The 27,668-nt window shown below is 49.3% G+C and overlaps 1 protein-coding gene across 2 annotated transcripts; it reads right to left on the reverse strand.

The window, feature by feature from the left end:
• Window positions 1-499: 499 nt before the first annotated feature.
• Window positions 500-21,957, reverse strand: BNIP5 (BCL2 interacting protein 5). 2 transcript variants are annotated; one of them, XM_016955347.3, is made up of 12 exons: window positions 21,557-21,957; window positions 14,811-15,424; window positions 13,282-13,398; window positions 11,716-11,780; window positions 11,192-11,435; window positions 9,965-10,096; window positions 8,896-8,957; window positions 8,044-8,284; window positions 7,065-7,196; window positions 5,904-5,968; window positions 4,095-4,349; window positions 500-2,135 (listed from the first exon to the last, which is right to left on the reverse strand). In XM_016955347.3, exons 2-12 carry the CDS (start codon window positions 15,418-15,420, stop codon window positions 2,100-2,102), a joined length of 1,959 nt encoding a protein of 652 aa, XP_016810836.1. In that variant the 5' UTR covers window positions 15,421-15,424; window positions 21,557-21,957; the 3' UTR covers window positions 500-2,099. The 2 variants fall into 2 exon arrangements, with proteins under 2 accessions (XP_016810836.1, XP_063668476.1); XM_063812406.1 differs by having other exon boundaries at window positions 8,896-8,954; window positions 21,557-21,928.
• Window positions 21,958-27,668: the final 5,711 nt, after the last annotated feature.

Below are 27,668 nucleotides of genomic sequence, written 5' to 3' on the forward strand. Positions count from 1 at the left end.
TCTCCTAATGCTATCCCTCCTTCCTCCCCCCACCCCACAACAGTCCCCAGAGTGTGATGTTCCCCTTCCTGTGTCCATGTGTTCTCCTTGTCTAACAATTTTTTATCTTGGCTCTGAGTGACAGAATTTAATCACCAGATTTGGGGGACTAATAAGAGACAAGGTGGAATCAGTACTGCTCCCGATTTTCCTGAACATGCAATGAACTGTCACATTGAGAGTCACTGAGTTGTAGAATGTCAGGTCTGGAGGGCAAGTATCTTGTCCCCAGGGTCACCCAGCCTGGGGGCAGCTGGATTAAAACCCAAGTCTTCTGACACCCAGCCCAGGACACTTTTTTACTGCATCAGAGAGCTGGCACTCCAAGGATGGGACACCTGGAGGGGATCCAGGCAGGGACAAGGAGGCCAACCCACACAGCCTTGCAGGCACCAGACTGTCATAGATGTGGCAGGTGGGTATCTGTCTTGCTTCCATGGTGAATAACCCAGATCACAGGTTTGTGCAAGTTAATGTATTTATTTGCTCAAATAACACGGTACAAAAATGAGACTCAGATGCCAGCATCAGGAGCACATACCAAATACTCATAGGGCTTAAAGAACATCATTCCAAATAAGAAACTATGTACAAAAGGTTCCTGACCTTCATTTCATAACTTATTCTGATCCTTCATATTTAGGTGCTATGATTGTGAACACTGCCTAAAACAAATCCACAAATAGCTCACCTCTCCCCCACTTCTCAGAAGCAGCAATAAAAACTAAATGGCTTTCTGGATAGGCTGAGTTGAGCTTATGAAGCCAGTGCCTCAGGTTGGAGGCCAGTCCCATATAAGCACCCAGGGCCTCTCCGCTCTAGACTGCTCCTCCTCCCCAGTCCTACCCCATGGTGCGACAGCAGGTTCAACACGGCAATACCATGTCCCCAAGGGTCACAAGATCTCACTTGCCATCCAGGTTTAACACCCTTTCCCCCATGACCACATGTTCCGGGCAGTGTCCAAGGGAGCCGACTGTCTGTCTACAGTCTTGTCCTTCCTGCACATAGATATGAACATGTGGCAAATTTCACACCTGAGTCAAGCTATTGAAACTGTTGAGCTATACAGAAGGCAGAGCCTCTGGCACCCGCACACTTCACCTTTGTGCAAGTACAAAAAAACAGCCCTTTTCTCAAGACATGTTACTGCTACCAGCTGCAAAACTGTCATGATAAATCTACAAATCCACAATGTCTAGGACATGAATAGTACCTCCTGGAGTATGGTGCTCTTGAGCAGTGCACCCCTGTGCAACAATCCATGGCAGTCCAGCCCATTGAAGCCCTCCTCCACTTCCTGAAAACTACCCAAAAGAAGCTATAGTGCCTACATGGACATGGCACTAGGTAATTTTCAGAACTCTTCACATCCATTTTCTCACTGACTCCTAGCCAATCCCATGAGATGGGAGAGGTGCAAGGTATCCGCTCCATTTCTCTAGTCATAGAATGACAGGACACAGAGTTAGAAGGATTCTGAGAGACCAAGTGTCCCCAGTCTCTAGGTCTTTCCATCTTGGGCCTGCAGAGTTCCTGGGAGGCATCTACAAATCCATATGAGCATGAAGAACTACTGGTCAACTGAAGAAATGATGGGATACACTTCGATGCACATCTGTTTGGATGCATGTGGATGTTCTGTTTAGAGATTAAATAAAAATTTAGTTTAAAAACCAGACTCAGTTAAAATGAACATCTGAGAAAATATCAGTAGGCCTTCTGGGTGGGATCCTAGACTCCAAAGTCTGGAGAGGAGGGGGAATGTGTACAGGGTCATGCAGCAAGTCTGGGGTAGGTTCAGCAGGTAGAGCCCCAGTCTTCCTCATTCCCAGTCCAGTGCTGATTTCCCCAGACATGGCCTCTGTGTCTTGCCTTGTGGAAGAATGCTCTGTGCTTCTCAGATACTAGGGTATGGACACAGAATGATTGTCTGCTCTTGTCTTCCATCACGTTTGTGAAGCAGGGATTGGGACATTACAGAGCATCTTCAGGGTCTCCTGGCTAAAGCTGCGAACCGTTTGGCTAGTTCAAGGGAATTGGAGTGCAAGACACAGCTTTCAATCTGGACTTTCAACCTCAGGACTTGTGATGTTCTGGGAAGAGAAAAAGAACATAGGTGTTAGCCACAGCTCAATTATTTATGGGTTCATTCTGGAAACAACAGACTTCCCATTATCCCATTGACACCCCACCCCAGCCTCCATCTCTGGGTCTTTGTTCTTGGGACACCTCCTGCTGACATTGTTCTCCTGATCCTTTCTCCCCAGACAGCCTCCCCATTCTCAAAGGTCAAAATCAGCAACTCCACCTCCTGGAAGGCTCCCAGGACCTACTTGCTTCATGGGCCTCAGCTACCACTCATTTGGTATTTGGTTGCTATTTAATTTTGTCATCAAACTGTTGTCTTTTCAATTGGCAGATGAAGCCTTTGAAGGCAGAACCTTCCACAGAGCCTCACAGCCCTTTGCACAACTAAGCACATAGGAGGCTGTCAATAGCTACCAGTTAAATGAATGAATGAATGAATGAATGGTTAGTAAAACCAGAAGATGGAGTCAGGGCAACTGAGGATGTCAGAACTGATGTTTCTATAATATCTTTCACGAATAACTCAGATCGATCTGTAAGCTATTACCTAAGCCACCCTAGAGGGCAAATTATCTGTAACATTCCTATTCTCTAGGAGAAGACAGTAAAGCCAAGGAGAGAGAGAGGTCCATGGTAAGGAGGATTTCCGACCAGGAAAATGAACCAAAGTAGAGGAGAGCATTTGAATGACAAGATACAACTACCATGAAATAAGCCAGCTCTCTTGAGAGACTTTTCAAATGGCTTCTAAAGGTAATTCCAAGAAAGACAGAAGTGTTTCGGGTGATAGTAGCATCATTGCAAAAGGTTTCCCAGGGGACCACTTGGATGTAGAAGTTCTGGTCCTGTTTGTCCAACACCAGCAAACAGAACATTTCATTCCTCTAAAGTCACACCTTCATTCAGAGGCTTCTACGCTGTGGATCTGGGTCAAATGTTTGTAAGCAGGTTATGTTAAGTGAATTAGAAAAGGATGAAGAAATCTTTATCAGAGTCCACCAGAAAATATGAGAGCTCAGAATTTTTAAAAAATCAGGCCAGCTGTGGTGGCTCATGCCTGTAATCCCAGCACTTTGGGAGGCCAAGGTGGGAAGATTGCTTGTGGCCAGGAGTTCAAAAGCAGCCTGGTCAACATAGTGAGAATCCATCTCTATACCAAAAAAAAAAAAAGAAAATTTAAATTAGCTAGGCGTGGTGGCATGCTCCTGTAATCCCAGCTACTTGAGAGGCTGAGGTGGGAGGATCATCTGAGCCCAGGAAGGTTGAGGCTGCAGTGAACCGTGATTACACCACTGCACTCCAGCCTGGGTGACAGAGCAAGACCCTGTCTCAAAAAAAAATCAGTGACAAGCGTCATCTCTGAAGGGAATATCTCAGAGACTTGGGGGAGGCGAAATTATTAGGAAAAGCATAAATGCACTCAGAACAGTGAAGGTGACGGCAGGAGAGAGGCTGTTCATTAAGCAACCAAGGCCAGGTCAGTGAGTGATCGCCTCCTGGAAGCCTTCCAGAACCAACAGCCCATGGAGCCTTCTTGTCTATCTCAGCCACCCCTTATTTGATAGATAACCTTACTTTGTTATTTACATTTTATGACAGCCTAGAATTGAGAAGCCAAGCAACAGAGCCCACAAAATAATAACAAGGCAAGCTAAGATTGTAGCCAGTCCAATATGCCATTCTATCAAAAAGCATGGAAATGTACATGTAATTGAAGACTAGAGCCAAATAAAGAAGATGTTAATTATGGAGTAAAATCAGTGAGGTTTCAGAAAAGAAAAAGGTTGTCATGGTTTAGAATTGTCTCAGAAGGCCTCAGTGAGGAGGTGACATTTGAGATAGACCCAAAAATTCTGAACTGAGCAGGGGAGGGGAGAGGAGGATAAGTAGATCCCACTGGAGGCCAGCTGTGAGCCTGCTGTCACTCATGCTACATTGCCATTGTCTTCCCCGCCCTCTCTCACCGGCTGGTCCTCCCTGTATGGGAACTGGGTGCAATTGTAGTGGTCTCTTAGGCCCATGAGGATGCACATGGCATGGCTGTTGCTGCCAGCAAATTTGTTAGCTAAGCTAACGTCAAACTGGTAGAGTCTCCTGGCGCGGTTCCTGTCCAGCTTAGAGGAGTGAGCCACCTGGCTGCGCAGGGTGGCTACCAGCTTGCTGAGGGAGGAGTCCGAGAACTCGTAAAAAAACCTCTTAAAGCTGGGGTGGCGCCTGATCTGGAAGTGGAAATGAAAACAGGTCATTAGTGTTGCTGGCAGTACCCCTCCCACCAACTGCCCCTCCCACAACTCCATGCAGCCAGGCGGGGCACTCCTTGTCCCTGGGATGAGCTCCCCTTGTTACATCCCTCCACTGCCCCTAGCCTCTCAGAATCTGTTCTGCAAGGTCCAGCTCAAAGCAGCAGGACAAAGTAGAGGGCAAGGGTGGAAGTACAGGTCTTTAGACTCAGATAATTCAGAAGCAAACACCCCACAGAGCCTTCTCGTCTACCCTGGCCATTCCATATTTGACAAATAATCATACTTTATTATTTAAACATATAACAGTCTAGAATTGGGATGCTTAAGTTGCACTTACTATGTGTGTGAGCCTCTGGTCATCCATAAAATGTAAAGTATCCACCCAGCCCCAGGATTGCTGGGCGGGGATTGGAGGGGTGGGGAATGAAATGAGAGAATTTATATAAAATGTTTAGTACAGGAATGTTTAGTACAGATGTCAGAGGAATTTTAGTTCCTTCTAAGCCTCCTCCAACAAGCTCCTTTCTCTTAATAACTAAATGGGTTCCCCAGAGGCAGACCCAGACACAAGGACTTGGGTACAGGCATTTTATTCATTAAATGATCCCAGGAAATGCTAATGGAAGAATGAGACCTGGAACAAGAATGGGAAGGCGGCCCAGGGGGTGGCAACTGGAGCTTAATCCACTCAGGGCACCTTGGGAGCTAGCTGAGAGCACATTCCTCAGTTATACCCCACAAAGGCAAGGGAGCTGGGGTCTCTATCCACCAACTCCCACCAGCCATTGGTTGAGGGTTGCTCATGGGGAAGTGGAGGCTGTTAATTCTGCCCCCCACATGAGTTGCAAAATGGCCCTGGGTCCTCAGGCACAAGGAGGCAGGTGCTGGCAGCTGGATGGGCCAGCGTGCACTCTGGTGGTGAAGAGAGGCACCCAGAGCGTCCACTATGCTGATTACTCATCTTTAACCTGACCTCTTCACATGTGATCTGTGTTTGTCTCTCAAAATAGACTGTGTTTTCCAAGGGTGGGGAACCTTCTGTTACAGACTGCCTATCAGGGGAGAAAATCAACAAGCTTGAAAGAATGAGAGACCGCATAAATGCTGAAGAGCACGGCAAGACCGAGAGTGAACCCGGAGACCACAGGGAATGGAATCAGCCGGGCGGGTGGGGCCAGGAGTGGCCAGGTGTGGGCGGAGGAGGCTTCCAAGGACAGGGGACATGAGCTGAACTTCAATAGCTGATTTGGACAGGAGTGGTCCTGGCTGGGGCAGGGAGGCCACATGAGCGTTGTGTTATTTTAAACAGTTCCCTCATCTGCTACATGTCTGGCGTTTTCTACATATGCACTAAGCTTAGTCAAGTAGGTAATTCTCTCTCATTTTGGAAAAGAGGAAACCGAGACTCAGAGAGGTTAAGGGACATGCTCAAAGTTGCCCAGAGGTGCAGACTTGGGGATGGAACCCAGGTCTCAGCTGTGGGTAGATGAGGCCCTGGGGTTGGCCTGGGGAGGGCTGAGTGGTGCTCACCTGCTGCCCCAGTTGGCCATCCACTTCTTGGAGAAGTGCCACAAGCTTCTGGATGATGATCTCCTCTAAGGAAAAGAAAGGAGGATTGAGTGACTGTTGACTGGGTGATGCCCAGTTCCCTTCCAAAAACAAAGTGCTGCAACAACACATCCACCTGTGAAAGACAGTATTTTCTCTCTAAAACTCAGCACACACATTAGTTATGATGGACCCAGACAATTCTTGCCTTAAGCTAGAGCTGGAGTGTGAGAGACTTGTTTGGGTTCCCTTTATAGAAATAGAAGGGACTCTGGTTTACTGGGCCTCACCTGTAACCACATTCAGCTTCATTTGATAGGTGGGAAATTGAGGCCTCCCAGTGTCCCTTATCCAGGCTACAGGGTAGCACAGTCAAGAATGGGAGTTTGGACGAGGAGCAGCACATCAGAATGCAGGGAGGGGACATGCCAGGGCTACTGACCCATTAGGAATGCACCCATCCACCTGGGTTCTAAGCAGCGGTGTGCCAGGGCCTACTCATACTAAGTTTACTGTAAATATTCAGGAAATTTGTGGACTAGTTGTTTTGTTTTGTTTTAGACAGAGTCTCGCTCTGTCACCCAGGCTGGAGTGCAGTGTCGCAATCTCGCCTCACTGCAACCTCGGCCTCCTGGGTTCCAGTGATTCTCCTGCCTCAGCCTCCCGAGTAGCTGGGATTACAGGCACACACCACCATGCCAGGCTAATTCATTTGTGGACTAGTTGTTATAAACTGTTAGCAGCTTGAAATCAGCCAAGGTAAAAATATTTATGCCATGGAAATCTGCAAATGCTACAAAGTAGGGCATCCTTCTCCCATTGGAGAGCCTGTCTGCCAGCACACCACTGCTTATGAGACCCGGAGCAAGCTAGGAATTTCATATGAAACATTCAAGCAAACGAATGGGGGTGTTAATTACATTCCACAGGATAGACAGGTGTCCTCTACCTGCAACTCTGCCCCAACAGCCCCAGTTTAAAGGCCAAGCCTGTGCCCCCTGCCCCATCCTAGAGTCTCCTGGGGTCTTTGCCTGCTGCCTTCCCCATTCCTTCCTCAGAACCATCCCCTATTCAGCCTGTGAACTCCATGTGGAAGAGAAGCACCCGGGAAGCTGTCCAGGTAAGAGCAGGGGTGTTACTGACTAGATTCACATGCTCCACTCAGCTGAGGTGCCCCTTCTGGCGTGTGGCCTCTGGCCTGGGAGGGTGCTTCTGAGATCACAACTGGCTCCCCTTCTGCGGGCAGGCGCTCCCGGCACTTGAGATCTTCTGGATCTAGGGCAAAAAAAGAGTTGTTGAGTGTTTTGCAGAGAGCTGAATCTAGTTCCTGACAAGAAGCTGTTCGGAGGCACAGGCATAAGCAGGGGCTGGTTTCCAGGCTCCTCGGTGAATTTCCCGCCCCGGGCTCTGCCTCAGAGGAGTTCGTGGTGCACTCCTGGCCTTCTCCAGAAACCTAACGTTCGCCCACCAACCCTTTCTGCCTCCTCAGTCTGGGAGGGGCACAGTTAAAACAGGTGTGCCAACAGGGCCCACCAAATGAACCCTTTCCCTCTGCCAGGTTTTCTGGTTCACTTAGCCTGTCTGAACCTCACTTTCTCCATCTGTTAAGTGGGAGTGATAAGATTGACCTCACAGGGTTGCAAGCAGGTTAAATGAGATATGTGTGAAACTAGCAGGTAGTAGGCACTCTGTGATGTCAGGGGAATTACTGTACACCAGTGGCCCTCAGGCTTTGGTGTAGTGAAAAAACAGGCCCAGGCCATCTCCTACTTCATCAAACCCAGGTCTCTGTGCTTTTCTATGAACTGGCCAGGTGATTCTGATGCACAGCGGCACGGATCTCCCATCACATTTGTTGTTAAGTGTTTGTGTGTGGAGAGGGAGGGGAGGGCGTGTGCAGTGAGCAGGGCCTACTGGGGGTGGGGTCCTGCTGGCACCTGGACCCTCACCTCTCCCCACACTTCCACACCCCCCACTCTACTCAGCATGGAAAGACACAGTCAGGGCTTTCAGCAACAGTGGACATCCTCTACTATGCCAGCCTGTCAACGACAGACAGGCCACACAGCAGCCTTGCCCAAGAGGAAGCCTCTGTTACCATGGCAACACCGGGCCTGCTCACCAAGGCTGCTGGAGGTGGAGGGCCGATGGCCACCAACACACAGGGGCAGAAAGCTGGGCCTCTTGGGTCGTCGGGCCTCTGGGCTGGCAGCCCCTGCTGCCCCCGTTCTTCTGGGTTCCTTGGAGGTGTGTTTCTTATGGTAAAACGCTCTCCTGAAGCTCGACTTTTTTTCTTGAGATTTCCTTCTGCAGTGTGGGGCCGGGTTTTCTACACCCACCTCTTCCTGCTGGACTTGAGGTTGCTGTGGGGGAGATGAGAGAAACTGAGTCAGGGCCCCTGACCTTGAGGAGATCTCAGGTGAGGTGGGGAAAGAGAGCCACGGTGGGCTAGCAGGCGTTGCCCAGAGAAGAGTGGTTGATGCTCAGTGCTGGGGAAATATGTGTGGTCTGGAGGGGGCTGGGGAAGCTTCAAGAAGGAGGGACTGGGTCCGGGTGCAGTGGCTTACGCCTATAATCCAAGCACTTTGGGAGGCTGAGGCAGGTGGATCACCAGGGGTCAGGAGTTAGAGACCAGCCTGGCCAATATGGTAAAACCCTGTCTCTACTGAAAATACAAAAATTAGCCGGGTGTGGTGGCGCATGCCTGTAGTCCCAGCTACTCAGGAGGCTGAGGCAGGAGAATCGCTGGAGCCCAGGAGGTGGAGGTTGTAGTGGGCCATGATCGAGCTTTAGCCTGGGCAACAGAGCAAGACTCCGTCTCCAAAAAAAAAAAAAAAAAAAAAAAAAAGAGGAAGGACTGGAGCAGGGCTTTGGCAGGACACAGAAGAGCAGCAGAGACAGGGAAGTTGTTACACCAGGCAGGGTTGGGGAGCCCACAGTGAGGTCAGGGTTACATGGGGAGCGTCTTCCTCACCTCCTCTCCTTGCTGTTCTTCTGCATCTTGGAGCATGGAAATGATCTTCTGAATGAATTCTTCTGAAAAAGATCAACACGCATGGTTAACTTTGGTGCTAGAAAAGCTCTTCTGCGGTCAGTCTTCATTTCCTAATGCCCCTGTGGCTCCCTGGGGCGGCCTGAGGGCAGAGCTGGTTTCATGGGATACATATTCACTTTACCAATGACGGCCTCTAAATAGACACCCAGGAGGAGGCCCCTCAGGGCCATCTGGAAAGGCCCATTCCCTACAGGTGCCCTCATCCTGCACCTTCTCTCTGTCCAGGCAAAATTTCCCTTCAAGGCATATTTTCTATGAAAAGCAAACAAGGCAGAATGGCGGGGGATAGGGGGCAGAGATCTTTCCAGGTCTTTTCAGACCTGACGGTGATATTTTATATATATATATATATATGTTTCTAGGCCTGGCTCTGCCAATGGTAAAATAATAATTACAGCAATGGCAGCTGCCATTAGCTGAGCTTCCCTCCCAAGGCCCCTACCCCTGTCCCTATCCTCTTTACTTCTGAGCTCTGCTGTCAAGCTGGGCCACCCGACAACGACAATAAGAGCAACAAATGGCACCTAACACATATTAGCCACTAACAGGGGCTGCCCTAAATGCTGCCGACAATTCTAGAAAGCAGGTACTTGCTGCCCCCATTTCACAGATGAAGAAACTGAGACCAGAGATGAAGTAACTTGCCCAAGTCCACATGGCTCAAAGGGGTCAGAGCCCAGACTCAAACCAAGGTCCATAAGATCACCCCATTGGCCGAGCCCTTGGTGTGGGCCAGCACTTTCCTCCCTTTGCCTCCTGTCTGCCTCATCAGGGTAAGCACCAACACTATCGCCATTTATCGAGGTTCAGACAGGCAGCCTGGCTTGGGCCTGGGCTCTGGGACCCAAGCTGCCTCCCCAGCCTGCTGTACTCAGAGGGAGGTCTGGACAGGTCACTGCCTCTCTCTGGCTCAGTGTCTCTTTGCAAGTGGGGGAGTCAGAACAGAAGTTTTGCAAGGGGTGTCTGAGAAAAAGAGAGGAGTACTGACTGTATTCCGAGGCTCTGTCCAGTGGAAGCTCCTCTCCAGGTTCCTGGCTCTCTGATGGGGTGGGAAGCACGGAGGGACCTGGAGCCCCAGCCTCTGTAGATGGGGCCTCCTGGACTTCAGGTTCTTCCAAGCCTGAGAAGCAGAAGGAAAACGAGGGTGTGTTTTGTCTGTCTGGGGCTGTTAACTATGCACAGAAGCTAGCACAAACTAAAAGTGGGCTCTGTGGCTGGATCACATTAAGGCCTTATGGGGCTGGAAGACAGCTGCTGGGCAAGGCTGTGTCTCTGATTTACTGGCCCAGACCAAGTTCCCTTATCCCTTTGTGCTTCCATAGAACTGGCTTTCCTGGGCTTTGCTGCCCTCTCCTCCCTCTACCGTTTTGACTTGATTCACAAGTTGAATAGTAGAGGCCTGGTTCCATGGCATGAATTAATGAATCATAGCCAGAATCCCCCTGCATGAAAATATCTCCCCATGGGCCTGAAATTCCCCTCTTTGGTGTTAAGCGTCACTCCCTCCTTTCTAAGATGTAAATTCTCCTGGCCGGGATGAACTAACAGGATGACCTGTTCTCCCTGATGCCCAGGAAGAAATGACTTGTCTGATCCTTTCCGCCTCTAGCTCTGGCCCCATCATCCATGGGCCATGTGGCCTTGAACACATTGTTTTACCTCCCAAAGCCTCAGGTCCTTCATCTGTAAGGTGGGGATAATAGTTGTACTCCATGTGATGGCTGTGGGGATAATAGTTGCACTTCATCTGATGGCTGTGAGGACTGATCGAGTTATAGATATGCAGCAGGGAAATGTCTCACTTTACAGGTGAAGAAATTGAGGCACAAAGATGGGGAATGACATAGACAATATGCTAGAACCCAGGTCTCCTGCCTCCCCTGCTCCAGCTCCTTCCTGCACACACTACTCCCCTCCCTGCCAGGGTGCAGAAGTTGAGGCGGCCAAGAAATGTGGATGGTTGGGAAATCCCGGAACATAATTTCCATCAAGGGCTTATTGGGGTTGCCTAGAGCTCGCTGAGGTGTTGTGTGTGGAGGTGACCTGCTGGCATTCTTTCTGTCTTCCCACAGTCATCCTCACACCACTCAGGGCAGAGTGCAAAAGTCAGACCAGGCACAACGCAACCTTTAAAATGGTCAATTCCATCCCCAGGGAAGGTTCCAGAGCTGGAGGCAGCTGCAGGGTTGCTATGGCAACTGCAGAGCCTGCTCACCGTAGCTGCTGGAGATGGAAGGCCGATGGCCGCCGACACACAGGGGCAGAAAGCTGGACTTCTTGGGTGGCCGGGCCTCTGGACTGGAAACATCTGCAGCCCCCCTCTTGGCCTCCTCGGAGCCGTGTTTCTTGGGGTTTGTCTTTGAGGTTCTCTTGAGGCTTGTCTTTTTCTCTTGGGATTTCTTCCTAACAGCTGGTGCTGGGTTTGGCAGGGCCACCCCCAGCTGTGAGGCCAGAGATTGCTGTTGGGGAGAGGAGAAAAACTGGGTCAGGTTCATGACACTGAGGAGAGGGGGAAAGCTCTCTGGAGGCAAGTGAAGAGCAGCCAAGCTGCAAGATGGCCCCGAGAGAGGGGAGGCAGCAGAGCCCAGAGCAGGGGGAGGGCTGAGTTCTGAAGCTGCAGAAGGAGGCTTCAGGGAAGGAAGGGACTAGAGCCCGGCCTGCAAGGACAGGTGGAGCTTGGCAGAGGAGGAGGAGGAGAAGGCAGAGAGCCCCTGGAGACCTGCAAAGTTTACTCCTCACCTCTTCTTCCCACTGGTCTCCCACTCTTTTGAGCAATTCCACTATCATCTGAATGATAGCATCCTCTGGAAGAAAGCGAATGCATCCGGTTATTCTTTCTAAATGCACAGACAACTCCTTCTAAATTACCATCTTGGATAGTTCTCTTAAACAACTCTTTAGGCCACACAATGGAGGGAAAGCACCACATCCCAGGGGCAGGTTCTTCTGAGAGAAGGTTGGAAGATCCACCGGGGAAGGCACTAAGCCAAATCATGACACTTTATGCAGGAAATTTCAGGTCAGCCCTTTAGGCATTCAATCTGTGCCCCACTATTTCCTTGGAAAGTCACAGATCTAGGAATGTCTACTTTGGGTTCAGTAAGCTGTGTGACCTTGAATAAGTTTCTTAACCTCTCTGGGCCTTTATCTCTCCTAGTGAAATGTGGGTCATAATCTTTGTCCTGCCTCCCTCAGAAGGCTGTCAAATGAGGGACTGGGCTTGAGAACACTTTGCAAGGCTGATGTTGATCTTCCAACCTGCAAAATTCCAGTGGGAAAATGGCAGATACCTGGGCTAACTAAGGTGGAGGATGAAAGGACGTCAGCAGGCATGACACAGAGACAGCCTGCCATGCTGATGCCTCAGCCACACACCCATGTCTGCATGGAGAAGCCACTGACAATGGAAATGGTTTCCTTTGATACCCCAGTCAGCCTATTCAAGGACAATGTGCCCACACTGTCCTCTGCTAGGTGCCAGCTGATGAGTTTACATGAAAAGAGATGCAAACAAGGTTCCCTGTTCCCAGGCTGTCTGTGGGTTTGCTTTTTTTTTTTTTTACTCCTAACTTCCCTGTCACTTATAAATTGTTTGGCTTTTGTCGCTTGACTCAGCTACCAGCTGGTTCCCTCTCATGTAAGAAAACAATTAGCTGCAGAATAACTAACTCAATGCCTCTTAGTTATTCTTGGACATATGCATAGCTCCTTCATTTCATATATGATAAAATATGCTCATCTTTTTTACAGGGAATTAGATGAATAGGGGATTATGCTCCATTTATTAGGAGCACTCATGGTATTGTGGTTTTGTGTGAGACTGTACTTATTTTTTGGAGATGCAAGTTTAAGTATTTAGGGATGAGGCATGATTTACTCCAAAATGATTCAGCAACAAAATGATACGCACACAAAGCAAACTGGCAGAGTGTAAACAACTATAAGTATACAAGTCGTGGCATCGTGTAAACAACTGTGAGTATACAAAGCATTGAATGATACTTTTCATTCTTCTACATATTTTTTAAAGTAAAATAAATTTTAAAAGACTAAGAAAAGTTCCGTTTTCATTAACACATAAGGCAGAAGCATTTGCCAGCAGCATTTCCAATTCCCCAGCCTCCCTTCTGTGAAATTCTAAAATAAGCAAACGTGGCCAGAAGCACCAAAAGAGGCAAGAAAGGCCAGTGCAAGTATTTTGAGAACCACCATCCAAGGTCTCAGTAATCATTCAGAACAATCCGTCTCATTCAGTAACAGCCACCTCAGCCACAGGCAAAAAGGTCACTAGAGATTCCGACTCACGGTCAGGCTTTTTGAGCTCCTCTTCTTGCTGATGACCTGTGGCATGGGGAGAAACATCCAAAGCTCCAGTACCATCCACTTCGATGAGGAAGGACTGGTGATCAGAATCTTCCCCACCTGGAATAGAGACGAAAGCAAACGGGTATGTAGGTGTGTGTGTGCGTGTGTCAGTGACATTCTCCTGACTTTGTTCATCAACACAAGAAAACAGCACAGAATTCACAGTGCAACAGGCGCTGCTGCAGCCCGCTCTAGGCTTAACCAAAAAATCAGAAACCCACTAAGATTTTTATTTGAGAAGAGGCTGCTTCCACCAAGACACCTCTCTCGCTAACCCCCTCCCTGCAAATCCTCAGTCTTCTCCCCATCATAAACACTGAGTTTTGAGTGCTGCAAGGCAGAGCCCCCCTCCCTCTAGGTGCCAGTGGTCATTCAGCTCCAGAGCCTTGGGAGGCAGAATAGGAAGGCACCTTGGGAGGCAGAATAGGAAGGCACCTTGGGAGCCAGCACCCTTATTTACATGTGGGGAATCAAAAGTTCTAGAGGGAGCAGCTCAAGCTCAAGGTCACACAGCAAGTTTACTCCTCATGGAGCCAAGTCTAGAACCAAGGCCTGGAAGCAGCAGCCCAGAAGCACATAGGCACCAGTGGGGTGGGAGCAGGGCTTCGCTCCTCACCCAGCTCCCTGCTTTCTCATTTCTCCTAGGTCTGTGCTCCTGAAACTATAGGAGTTGGCAATAACAGCTATTGTGCACTAAGCACTTTCCTTGTGGGCTGTGGCCACTCCATGAGACAGTAACGTTATATTTATCTTCATTTTATCCATGAAAAAAGTTGAGGTTCAGAGAGGAAAGCTGCCTCCCTGGGCCACACAACTTGTGAATGGCGGCACTGCGAGTGGTTCTCCCTGGAGCGCTCAGCCACGGTGCTGTTCTACCTCAAAGAAATGTCACAGTGGGCCGGGCGTGGTGGCTCACACCTGTAATCCCAGCACACTGGGGGGCCACAGCCCGTGGATCACTTGAGTCCAGGAGTTCAAGACCAGCCTGGCCAACATGGTGAAACCCTGTCTCTGCTAAAAAATACAAAAATTAGCCAGGCGTGGTGGTGGGCACCTGTAGTCCCAGCTACTCGGAAGGCTGAGGCAGGAGAATCACTTGACCCTGGAGGAGGAGCTTGCAGTGAGCCAAGATCATGCCACTGCACTCCAGCCTGGGCGACAGAGGCTCCATCTCAAAAAGAAAAAAGAAAGAAAGAAAGAGATAAAGAAAGGAAGAGAGAGAGAGAAAGAGAGAAAGAAAGGAAAGAGAAAAGAGAGAAAGAAGAAGGAGGAGGAGGAGAGGAAGGAAGGAAGGAAAGAAGGAAGGAAGGGAGGGAAGGAGGGAGGGAGGGAGGGAGGAAGGAAGGAAGTCACAGCGGTGCCGGCCCCTGACAGCTCCCCCGACTATCCCTGTCCCTCTGTGGAGAGGCTCCTGGAGCAAGTTTAGAGCACCCTAGGGGTTGCCATAGGAACAGGCACGGTCCGCTCACCCCTGCGAGCTGGGCCCAGGTCAGCCTCCCCGGAGCGCAAGGCAGCAGCTGCCTTGGACAACCCTTCCTCTTGGCCTCTGGCCTCCTGGTCTTGAGCTGCCTTAGTCACCTCGGCCGCGTGTTTCTTGTGACCTTGCTTCTTGCGGCTGGGCTTCTTGTCGTGGTGGGCTTTCTTCCTGAGGGCTGGCTCCCCTGCTGCTTCCAGGGGCTCCGGATGCTGGGAGATACCCTCCTTCCCCCTTGGCCTCCTGCTGGCCTTTTCTCTGGGCTCCTCAGGGCCCGTCCTCACGAAGAAGTTCAGCATGGTCTTCAGCCACCCCTTCTTGGTGTCTTGCAAAGGCCTCTGCTCGCTGGGGAGAAACTCTCCGGTCTCCTCGGGAGTGGGGGCTGCAGCGGTGGTGCAGTGAGCCTCTGCAGATGGAGCTGGGCTGTCTGAATGTCTGGCCCAATCACTGGTCGTCCAGTGAAGCGCCTTCCTGGAGGGGGCAGTGGGCAGGGAGAGACAATGGCAGTCCCACGACTCCGAGCCTTTCCCGGGGGCCTGCGGCCTGTCCAGAGACCTGGCTTTCTTCTCCGCCAGGGGCCTCCTTGGGCACCTTGGATTCTCCATCGGGCTGCAACCAAAACACACAGCTCCCTTAGCTTTTTTGTTTGTTTGTTTTGTTTTGTTTGTTTATTTTGTTTGTTTTTGTTTTTTATGACGGAGCCTCGGTCTATTGCCCAGGCTGGAGTGCAGTGGCGCTATCTCAGCTCACTGCAACCTCTACCTCCTGTGTTCAAGCGATTCTCCTGCCTCAGCCTCCTGAGTAGCTGGAATAACAGGTGCCCGCCACCACGCCCGGCTAATTTTTGTATTTTTAGTAGAGATGGGGTTTCACCGTGTTGGCCAGGTTGGTCTTGAACTCCTGACCTCAGGTGATCCGCCTGCCTCAGCCTCCCAAAGTGCTGGGATTACAGGCATGAGCCACCTCGCCCGGCCAAACAGCTCCCTCAGCAGAGGCCTCCTGGGCACACCGAAGTTGGCTCCTGGTGCTGACCAGTGGGCCCATTCACACTGCCCACTAGCGTGAGTAGTGTCAACAATTTCTCAAAGCTGTTGTCTTGTGCAAATTCCCCCAAAACCCTCGGGGAATGGGGGTCATTATTCTCATTTTCCAGAGGATAAAACTGGACCACAGGAAGATTGTGCTCAGATCTCAGGGCTGGTCAGCCGCACCTCCAGAGCCCCTGAAAGGAACATAGCCCTGTCCACACCTAGGTTTTAGTCTATCGAGACTGATTTGGGACTTCTCCAGAACTGCATGATAATTAATTCATCTTGTCCAAAACCACCGGGTCTGGGGGCTTTTGTTACAGTAGCAATGGAAAACGAATACAGCTGGAGCCAGAGGCCTAGTCCTGCCCCTCACTAGCCTTGGGACTTTGGGCAGCTCAGGCACCTTTTCTGGCCCCGTGTTCTCATCTGAAGCATGCCTGAGCCCTGCATGAATATTCCACGAGGAATATTCCACGAGGCAGCTCCGTCAGTGGCAACTCTTTTCTTCCAACTGCTCAAGCCAAAAATGTAAAGTCACCCCTGACTTCTCTCTTTTTTAAAAAAATAAATAATTGTATTTAGAAAATAGATATGGGGTCTTGCTGTGTTTGTGCAGGCTGGTCTCAAACTCCTGGGCTCAAGCGATCAACCTACCTCGGTCTCTCAAAGTGCTGGGATTACAGGCATGAGCCACTGCTGGCCTCCTTTCTTTCTTTTACTCCCACATCGACTCATCAGCAGAACCTGTTGGCCTCACTCTCATAGAGCCTGTCCTCACCCCGACGGCCCCCTGTGGTCTCTAGGTCCCCATCTGCACTCACCTGAACTGTTACCACCACCTCCTAACTGACCTCCCTGCTCTCCTCTTGCCCTCCTTACAGTAACTTCTCCCCTTTGCAGCTGTGGGGGCTTTTAAAACAAAACTTACGTCCCTTCCTCCAAGAGGTCCCCTTTCACTCAAAGTCTTTAAAGCGGCTGTCACGCCCCACACGTCCCAGCCTCCATCACCCCTCTGACCACATCTCTCTCACTCCACTCCACGCACACAGCCCTGCTTGCTGTCCTTCAGGCCCACCTGCCTCAGGCCCTTCACACTGGCCAGTCCCTCTTTCTAGAACATTCTTCCCTCATGGAAAGAATGAGTTTGTTCATGGTTTGTTCCCTCACTTCCTTTGAGGCTGTACTCAACTGTCACCTTCCCATCGAGGCCCTCCCTGCCCATTCCCCATCAGCACACCCTTTCCCCTCCTACCCTACGGCCTGGTGGTATGCAATGTCGTGTCTTCATGTGTTTAGTTGTTTCCTGTCTGAGTCTCTCTCCATCTCCTGTGTTTATTTTGCTAGGTCTTCTATCTTTGAGTGCCTAGAACAATGTCTAGCATATCACTGCCACTCAATAAGCACTTATTAAACAAATGAATAGATGTATAAATAGATGTATAAATGAATAGATGTAGTAAATGGCACAACACGTAAGGTATCTTTGGATGTGTAGTTAACATGAAATCAGTGCTTTCGGGCCAATTTCATCTTAGAGCAGTGGGGGCTCTTCCATTCTCCATCCAGAATGAAGCAGCGGCCAATGAAAAATGACAAAAAAAAACCTTTCCCACCTGGGCAGCATTTCAAGCCCGCCCGGGTGTGGGCAGTGCATTTGATTTGTGTGTCTTTAATCTAAAACTCTTGGGGCTTTCCAATTTTTCCAGAGTTGTTCAGAAGTCCTCTTCCCTTCAGTGGAAGGTAAAAGAAAAATAAAATATGGTTTTGACTGCCAAACCTGAGCCCTGGAGAGTCCTATGGAGTTTAGGACCACAGGTTGCCTGCTCTAATTTGTCATTATAGCTTTAGCATGCATTGACCAAGTAATGTTTAGTGGTATGGGATGTACTCTAAAATGTATTCTATTGCTACGCTCAGCTTAGAGGCAAAAATAAGAATCTATAATTGCGATTTCTTATGTGTGGGATCCACAGGAAAGTGAAGAAGATACAGAGAAAGAAGAAAAGAAATGGGAACACACATATTTGAAGGTGACACGAACATTTGGGATGCCTTCCCTCCTCCAAGCACCAGTATGGGAAGGAAACCAGATGGTATTGCAGCCCCAGGTCGCCGAGGCCAGAGGCCATTGGGGCCGAGTGTCCACACGTGGACGACCTTGGAGGAAATGAGAAATCAGGTCGGGGAGGAGGCAGGCAATTTAAAAGGACTTATTTGTTGTTTAATGTTCCTTAAAAGGAACATCTGTGCTACATGGAAACTTCTAGCGATATGTATCTGTACCTTATATGGAAATTCACTAATGTTCCTGAAAGGCTCAGAGACTGGCTGCCTTATGGTTGTGTTTCCAAAGACGATGCAGGGTAGGATAAGGAGAAGAGATCATAGAGGAAAATATTTATGTTTGTTCTCACTTATTTCTCTCAACATTTAATAAGCACCCACTCTGCACCAGAAATTATGCTCAGTGCTAGGGATACAATCATGAACGAGATGCAGTGTGTGCCCCCAGAGGGAATATTCTGGTCTTCTCTGAATGCGCAGGAATAAGGACGTGAGTACACAGTGATGACAGCAATGTCCCATTCCCCTGCATCTGCTCTCTCTTCAGAAGCACATGGTCTTAAAAGAAGATAAATTTAGGTTGAAGTTCTATGTGATTTAAGATCACATTTAAAAAAGAGTAAGCTGACCAGAAATATTTACTGAACGGTGTCAGGGTTCTCTCTGCATTTTCCATATGTTCCTGTGGTCAGGGCAAATTGGATGGGGTTGTCAGAGAAGCTGTTCATTAACAAAACCACAGAACCAGGACACTCTTGTTCAGCTCAGCCTCTCTTCCGTCTGCACAGATTTGGCTCCATGGGACCCATCGCACGGAGGACCGGCGCTTCCTTACCCAGTTAACGGGAAGAGAGACGCAGTAATCTTTTAAAAAGCTGTCATTGCTATGGAAACGGTTTTCGCCATTGCCAATGGCAGCAGTATCCTCCTACCACATTCCAAGGACACGCTGCTCCTCCTGATCAGAACATTAACACAATCCCACCAGCACATGCTTTCCCTGATGTTTTTTCAGGAAAGCTGCGGTGATTTGGCCGCTCCCTCCCTGGAATAACCGGTGCCCTGAGCCCGCGGGGAGATGAGAGGAACTAAGGCCAGGAGCCCCCGCAGCGGCTGCTGCAGCCCAGAGGCAGGAAGGGGGCCTCTGCTATCCAAGAGTTTCCCCAACGAAGAGATTCCAGGGTCTCCCAAGGTTTCCTAATTCCAAATCCAGTGGCCTCTTCCCATGTCTTGTCCTCCCTTACGTGCTTCAGCATTTGATACCAGCCCTACTTCCTTCTTTTCTCTTTCCTCTCTGGGTGGCTGTGACTGTCCTCAGTCCAGCTCTCTCCTCCCTCTCCCCCGCTCCAACTGCTCCTCCTCTGTAATGTTCCAAAGATTGTCTTCAGCTCTAGGCCAGGGATTGAGACAGCGCGGCTGACTGGGGAAGACACACCCACACGCCCCCAGGAAGACCCCTGAAGAACCTCTGCGGATGGGGTGTCCTCAGTCTCTAAGCCCTGGGAAGCTTGTCTTTTAATCCTAATAACCTCCCCTTTCCTACATGTGCCAAAATTAAACCGTTAAAGACTTTCCAAATATAAAATTCTGCTATCCAGGATTTATCAAAGCAAGACTTTCCTTTCCTTTCTTCTTCTTTTTTTGTTTTGTGCCCCAGGTGCTCAACTACGTTCAGCCCGAACACCAGGGAATCCCACCCTGTGCAGACTGTGCTCCAGACCAGGAATCCTAAGTGAGCAGCGTGGTCTCACTATGCGGAAACCCAGCTGATCTTGTAAACTTGTTATTGCCTTGGCCGAAAGTGGATGTCAGAGCAAAGTCCAAATCAGCTCAGAAATACCCAAGTGATCTGCACATCACAAGACTGCTTCTGATAAGATGTGACATTTACCGGTGACATGTCCAGCAACAGCAACAAAGAACCAGAGAAGGCTCACAAAGCTGACCCTGGAACAGGAAGTTTGCTTGCCTTCCCCAAGCTTGCTGCTGTGTGTTGTTTACTTTCTAAGTTGCACGGTGACCTCATCTCTATGCTGTTCTCTAATTTGTTCACCTGGCCGCGTTACTCTCTAACTGCTCTGGTGCCTTTCATGGAGATAACTTCGCGGCTCCCCTTCTCCACCCCATGATTCACACAATAGAAACTTCACAGAGAGCCAACCTGCTGCACACCCACAGCAGCACCCTGAGGGACAGAGTGTGTGGCACACACACGTGGACCCACAGTCAACACCACAGACATCCACGTGTCACCAGAACACACTTGTGCACACCACAGACCAACATGGACTCAAGACGCCCTGTATTTCTCCTGTTCCAAGTGTAAGGGAATAATTATGTGACCAAACTCACCACTTGCCATCGGTCCTAACTCTAAATTCCATGAGAGGGGACCTGAGCCTGGGAGGCTCTCGGTGTTTGTGAAACAAACAAATGATACACAGGCATGTGCAAACCCAAACCAGCTCACCTTCATGCAGCCACACGGTGTCCAGAGAGCCGTTTCATTGACATGATCTCATTTCATCTTTGCCAGGAGCAGTGAATCAGATGGGCTAACAGTGGGGCACTGAGGCTCCGGACCATTAAGAGACACGCCCAAGGTCACATAGCCGGGAAGCAGAGAGCTGAGACTCTCCCACTTCTCCCGATTCAAATCCTACATTCTCTGTTCTACACCAAATGGCCTCATGTAAGCATAGATACACATGCACACGCTTACACATGGACTTTAGGGGAGAAACCTGCTATTTCACACTGATGGAGGTAATCACATTCACATACACACCTACCATGACCTATGCACATGGAATCACACAATCACGTGTGCCTAGGTATAGACACCCATGCCCTCCCCACCCCATTCTGTCCTCTATCCAAGACCACGGGCAATACAACACTGTGTGAGGAGTCGGTCAGGACTGTGGGTTATAATCCACCCCCCAGCCTCTACATTCCCATCCAAGAGAGCAGTAGACCATGAGTTATTTTAATAAGATTTCCCCATTCTTGGACTAACTTCCAAAAACCTTAAAACTCATAGAACCTTAATTTAACCATAGGTCATAATAACACCTCTCATTTATCAGGGGGTTCCCTCATGTACCTTCACATAAAGTCTATAACTCGACCTCTACCACATCCTGAGGGAAACTAGCAGGTGAGCTATGTAATGCTGCCCCATCCTACAGACAAGAAAACTGAGGCCCAAGGAAGTGAAGTTCCTTGCTCAGGGTGGCGGCTAATAAGCAGGATTGGGACTTGAATACAGAGTTTTAAGTCCGAGTGAGCCCAGAGCCTTTTGAGAAACACCCCGTTGAGATAATGTCATTGAAACTTGCTCCGGGTGGCGGCTAATAAGCAGGATTGGGACTTGAATACAGAGTTTTAAGTCCGAGTGAGCCCAGAGCCTTTTGAGAAACACCCCGTTGAGATAATGTCATTGAACCTTGCTCCCTCTTTTTAGAGATAAGAAAACTGATTCCCCCACCTCCACCCCCACTGCCTCTCTGGGAGGGTCCAGCATGCTGGAAGCAGCATTGGGACTGGACTCTTGGTTTGACACCCAGGACTAAACTCTTCTCCGGATCCCAAGATACATACCCACTGCTCCCACCCCCAAAGGAGAGGGTATTGTTCAACCAACCTTGGACCACAGAAATCACTTCTGTCCTGAACACCCTGGGCTGGGATCTTCAGACAAGAGGTCTCTGTGTTAGGCTCTGCTCCCTGTCAGCTGGAAGTTGTGTCCAATGAGAAGTCAGACCCAGCTCTCCCAGGGAGAAGATGCCACTACTTTGGTGCTGGCAATTTTCTGAGTGTCTCAGAAGATGCTTTGGCCGTCCATATATACAGTATCTCCCAGGAACTGAATACATGGCAGCCAATCCAGAGAGCCATGGGCTGGCTCACCTGCCTCCACCTGTTACCACCCATCCCAGGGCTGCTCCCCACTCCTCCAATTATAGGAGGCTTAGCTCAGCTACCCTGGAAAAAACAGTTTCACTTGTCAACTTCCTTATTGCACCCAAACCCCAGTAAGAAACCAAAGCTCAGAAAATAACCTAAGGTCTGGCTGGGGAAAACCCCGCCTGTAGAGTTGAAAACAAGCCTTAATGGGAAATGCAGGTTAGGGGGAGAAAGTCAAGGTGGCTTTATTGCCTTTACAACGTCCCTCAGTTATCTTTGAAGATTAGTGGGGAGGGAGGTACCTAGAAAGAAAGGTCAGCGATGTGATACATACATCCCTTGACCTGGAGACAACCCAGAAGGAAGAGCCCACAAGAGCCACGTGTTCCAGATCTGCTATGCCCGGGAAGGGTTGCCATGGATCTTGAGAGAACATTCTAAGAAGTCTTAAAAAGTCAGATTTCCACTTTCTGTAATGCCTTATTTTAAAAAATAGAGTGTAAATACATGTTTATAATCAGAAAAGAAAAACATGTTTTATTAAAATGAAAGCAAAGGCCGGGCACAGTGGCTCACACCTGTAATCCCAGCAATTTGGGAGGCTGAGGCAGGCGGATCACCTGAGGTCAGGAGCTCGAGACCAGCCTGGCCAACATGGCGAAACTCCATCTCTACTAAAAATACAAAAATTAGCCAGGTATGGTGGCAGACACTTGTAATCCCAGGTACTTGGAAGGCTGAGGCAGGAAAATCACTTGAACCCAGGAGGCAGAAGTTGTAGTGAGCTGAGATCGTGCCACTGCACTCCAGCCTGGGTGACAGAGTGAGACTCTGTCTCAAAAAAAAAAAAAAAAAAAAAAAAGCAAAAAATATTAAGAAATTCTGTTTTGGTTCATTAACACAGGGAGGCATCACAAAATATATATGGAAGCACCAAACTTTGGAGTCGGCCCCATCTGGAGACACCTGCCAGCTGTGTAACCACAGCAGGGGACATGATGTCACTGAGCTTGTGCTCACTTATAAAACAAGTAGTCATCTCAGAGGGTAGTTGTAGGGCCAAATGTGATAATGCTTACAAAGAAAAGAAGAAGGCCAGGCATGGTGGCTCACATCTGTAATCCCAGCACTGTGGGAGACCAAGGTAGGAGGATTGCTTGAGCCCAGAAGTTCAAGACCAGCCTGGACAACATAGTGAGATCTTATCTCTACTAAAAATTTTAAAAATTAGCCAGGCATGGTGGCACATGCCTGTAGTCTCAGCTACTCAGGAGGCTGAGGCAGGAGGATTGCTTGAGCCCAGGAGGTCAAGGCTGCAGTGAGCCATGATCGTGCTACTGCACTCCAGCCTAGGCAACAGAGTGAGATCCTGTCTCAAAGGAAAAAAGAAGAAAGGAAGGAAAGGAAGGAAAAAAAGAAAGAAGGAAAGAAAGGAAGAAAGGGAGGGAGGGAGGGAGGGAGGAAGGAAGGAAGGAAGGAAGGAAGGAAGGAAAAAGAAAGAAAGAAAGAAAGAAAGAAAGAGAAGGAAAGGAAGGAAGGAAATGTATGGAGTGCCAGACATCTTTCTTTCTGTGTATTAACAGTGCCTGGTACTTGTAAGGGCTCAATAAAGGGCCAATGTTTTATTACGGGCAACAGAGTTATTAATGCTTCATTCATTCTGTCAACAGGTTTTGGATCCAGCTATGTGACAGACACTGTCTCAGCACTAAATTTAGAATTTATTAGTCCAAGAAGTCACTCAGCCTTCAAACAAATGTTAAATAATATTACATATTTTTCATTTATTTAATGAAACTATTGTGTCAACCACTTCTTCCAGGCCCTGTGTGTATCGTTTGTGTTCTTTCTTATTCCAAGGTGAATATGCCCAGCCTGGCCCAGCCCTCATGGAGTCCATAAAGTAGTTGGGAAGAGAGAAACACACAGAGAAAAATCATACAAGCAAGCAGAAGGGAATAGGAAGTTGTCTAATGCGTACAGAGTTTCAGTTTGAGAGGAATGTGGTACCACTACCTCCACCATTCAACCATCTCCACAACTTTTGAGATGTGGAGGATTTTCACAAGGCACACTCAAACTCAACTTTTGAGTTTGGAGATGGTTCAGTGGTGGAGAGTGGTACAACAATCAAAATGTGCTTAATGCCACTGCACCGTACACTTTAAAAAGGTTACAACAGTCAACTTTATGTCATGCATATTTTACCACAATAAAAAGAAGGGGAGGGGCAGACAGCCACGTGGCACACCGTGCAGACATCTCCCATGTACCCAGCAATCCCATCTGCAGGTACATACGCTCCTAGGTTCTCACGGGAGGGAGAGCCATCATGGGCAGCTCTGGGCATCCCACGCCTTCTCCATCAGGGGTCCGGGGGGCAACCTAGCCCTGCCCTCAGTGCCTGGCAAAGACCATATCCTGGAGACGATCTCCACGATCTGGAGACAGACTCTGGCAGCTGCCTGTCCCAGGGCCAAGGTCGGCTACACTACGAGTGAGCCCCCATGCAAAATGAAAACAAAGCACCCTTGTTCAAAACGTATTAATAGTTTCAAGACAGACAGCAGAACATTAAACCAAGCACCCTGCCCTTCTGAGTGCACACCCTGTGCAACAGTCCAGGTCACACAGCCTTGAAGGGGGCTCTGAAGGTGACAGTTCCCAACCATGTGCTGGGAGGGAAGATGGCAGAGGGAGAGAGAGGGAGATTGAGAGAGAATATCTTTGAAATTTTTATTTAAGTATAACGTATAAAAAGGTGCACAGATCACAGGCAGACAGCTCGATGAATTTTCACGAAGGGAATAAACCTGTGTAACCACCACCGAGATGAAGAAAGAGAACATTCCTGGCACCCCAGAACCCACCTTGTTCCCCTCACGACTCCCAGATTAGATTGGTTTTGCCTATTTTTGAGCATCATCGGTCTGCATGTTTTCTTTTACGCCTGGCTTTTCTCACCGCATGTCTGCGGGACTCAGCCATACTGCTGAGTATTCTCAGACGGACAATCCCAAGTGTCAGAGCCCATGTGGGGCAAACAGAATTCTCATACGCTGCTGGTGGGAGTGGAAAATGGCACAACTACTTGGAAAAATCGGCTGGCAATATCTATCAAAGCTGAACAAACACCTGCCCTGTGACCCAGCAATTCCACCCCCAGATAGATACACAACAGAAATGCATCCCCATGGCCCCCCGAAACAACTTTGATATGAATGTGTATATCAGTGCTGTTTGTGAGAGCCAAACTCTCAAAAACTTGAAACTACTTAAATGCCCATTAACAGGAAAATGTACAAACAGTGGCATATTCACACAATTGAGATGTTGTTGTTGTTTGTTTTTTCCCAGAGAGTCTGTACATTTGTTTATAAAGATTTTTCACCCGCTTGTGTGGGCTGCGTGTGCAGCACGGGGCACGGAAGATAAACGTGGTCTTGGATAAAAATGATGGTAGCCAACGGAGAGGAGTGGGTGGAACACAGGGCCCCAGTCTCAGGAGCGCGGGATGTGGCGGTTCTGAGTAACAAACCTAAGAAGGATTTTCACAAGGCACACTCTAACCTCTCTGAGTGTGAACGCTGCTTCCCAGAAATCCGTCCCCATCCCGGCAGAATTATCTACATATGGAAATGAGCCTGGATCTTCATTTGCTCTGCGGCTCTTGTTCACCGCAGAGCAAAGAGCAAGCTGGTGAACTCTCACTCCTTTCCCGGGCCACACCCTCTGCCTGGAGCCTGCTAATTCGAGGTCCAGCCTCCAACCCACCGGCCTTCCCTAAGTCTCCTTCAGTGTCCTCAGTGAGAGGTACCGGAAAGGCTATGACCTCACTCCTTCCCAAGCCCCGTCAGAACCCAGGACCAAAGTCTCCAGCCCGAAAATAGCCTCAGAATATCCCCTCGGTTGCTGTGTGCGATGCCTGATTTAGGTCTTGTGCCGGAAGTGCTCAGTGAATCTCAGTTCCCCTCCAGGCTCCCCTGCCTCGTGGCTCCCAGCGACTCCTAGACTCTCCTCCGCCTCAGCTGTCTGTGGGTCCCTGCTGCAAGCGGGGGCCTCGAGTGCCCGTCCCCATGGAGTGGGAAAGCTGTGGCTTTGACATTAGGCAGAGCTGCGCTGCAGCTCCGGCTGCCCACCCCCAGGGGGCGCGCTGGTGATCGCAATGACAACGGCCATTCGCAAAATGGTTACCAGACCTCAAGCCCGTAGCACGAGCTTCTAAATACATGATTTTTGCCCCACAATAATATTCATAAAGAATATATTGTTATTTTACAGATCAGGAAATTAAGGCTCAAAAAGATAAAATAGGCCGGGTGTGGTGGCTCACACTTGTGATCCCAGCACTTTGGGAGGCTGAGGCGGGCGGATCACTTGAGGTCAGGGGTTCAAGACCAGCCTGGTCAACATTTCGTATTTTCCTAAAAATACGAAAATTAGCCGGGCATGGTGGCGTGCGCCTGCAGTCCCAGCTACTCGGTAGGCTGAGGCAGGAGAATTGCTTGAACCTGGGAGGCAGAGGTTGCAGTGAGCCGAGATGGCACCACTGCACTCCAGCCTGGGCGAGAATGAGATTCCATCTCAAAAAAAAAATAAAAAGGTAAAATGCTTAAGTGATACTAGTAAATGGCAGATTAAAACCTGCCAGTCAGCCAGGCCTTATGGCATGCAACTGTGTTCCCAGCTCCCCAGGAGGCTAAGGCGGGAGGATCTCTCCAGCTTAGAAATTCTAATCCAGCCTGGACAACATAGCGAGACCTTGTCTCCAAAAAAAATAAAAATTAAAATCTGTCAGTCTCCAAAGTTCACTCCACTGTTCTTCTGAACCTCAATTTTCACACCATTACAATGGGAATAAATGATACCAACCTTGCAGGACTGTTAGGAAACTTGAGTGAGGCGATGCAGTGAGCACTTGGCATAGGATGCTGGTGGGCACCTGGGTAGTGGGAGCATTTGCTGTAGAGGAGCCCACAGCGAGGTCTCATCATGGGACAGGGGCCCACAGCTGTCTCACAGAACTTGCTCCAAGCCCAACAGTGTCACACCGGTGAGCCCAGCCAGGATAATTCCCCAAATTCCTCTTTCCTGGGTCCTAAGGTGGACATTGGTCTCCTCAACCTCCGGTGGCTCTGGCAAGCCCTCTCACACTGTGCCGGTAAAGGAAGCACCTGGTTTAAGCCAGGGTTTCTCAACCTCATCTCTGTTGACATTTTGGACTGTAAACCTATTTGCTAGAGGGGAGGGGGGCTGTCCTGTGTATTGTAGGATGTTTAGCAGCATCCCTGGCCTCTACTCACTAGATGATAGTAGTATCCCACCCAGTAGTGAAAACCAAAAATGCCTCCAAGTCCCCTGGAGAGCAAAATCTCGCCCAGCTGAGAACTATTGGCTTAAGCAATAACGACATGCAATGATCTCACGTTAACTAGGAGTCCCTGATGGCAGGTAGTTCCAGGTGGTTTGGGGCAGCAGCTTGATGATGCCAACAACCACCAATGTTGTCCTAATGCTCATCAATTCATGATCACAAGATGGCTGCCACAGATCCCATTGTGCCACCACCACAGTCCCACTCAAAGGCAGGCAAGAGGGGGAAAGCGATGGTGTCCTGTGGCATCACCTTTAATCTACAGAGTTTTCCTAGACACTTCTCAGCAGATCTCCCCTGTGTCTCACTGGCTAAAACTGGGGTACATATCCAGTCCTAGCAGCAAGGGAGCTGGGAAAATGACTAAGTGGCAAGGGGGAAGAGGGATGGAAATTGTGGGCCGTCCCTGACCTGGCAGAATAGACACTCCTCATACTTGCAGAAATTACTTTTAAATCTATCTGCTTTTCCTCAC

The sequence above is a fragment of the Pan troglodytes genome, chromosome 5, assembly GCF_028858775.2.
Source record: "Pan troglodytes isolate AG18354 chromosome 5, NHGRI_mPanTro3-v2.0_pri, whole genome shotgun sequence".
NCBI lineage: Eukaryota > Metazoa > Chordata > Mammalia > Primates > Hominidae > Pan > Pan troglodytes.

Coding starts and splice junctions, on each gene's coding strand:
- BNIP5 (XM_016955347.3), bottom strand. CDS start 15,420: ATGGAGAATCCAAGGTGCCCAAGGAGGCCCCTGGCGGAGAAGAAAGCC. Junction 10,097..11,191: donor TTCCATCTCCAGCAGCTACG/GTGAGCAGGCTC, acceptor TCTGCTTCTCAG/GCTTGGAAGAACCTGAAGTC. Junction 7,197..8,043: donor CTCCACCTCCAGCAGCCTTG/GTGAGCAGGCCC, acceptor TTTTTGCCCTAG/ATCCAGAAGATCTCAAGTGC.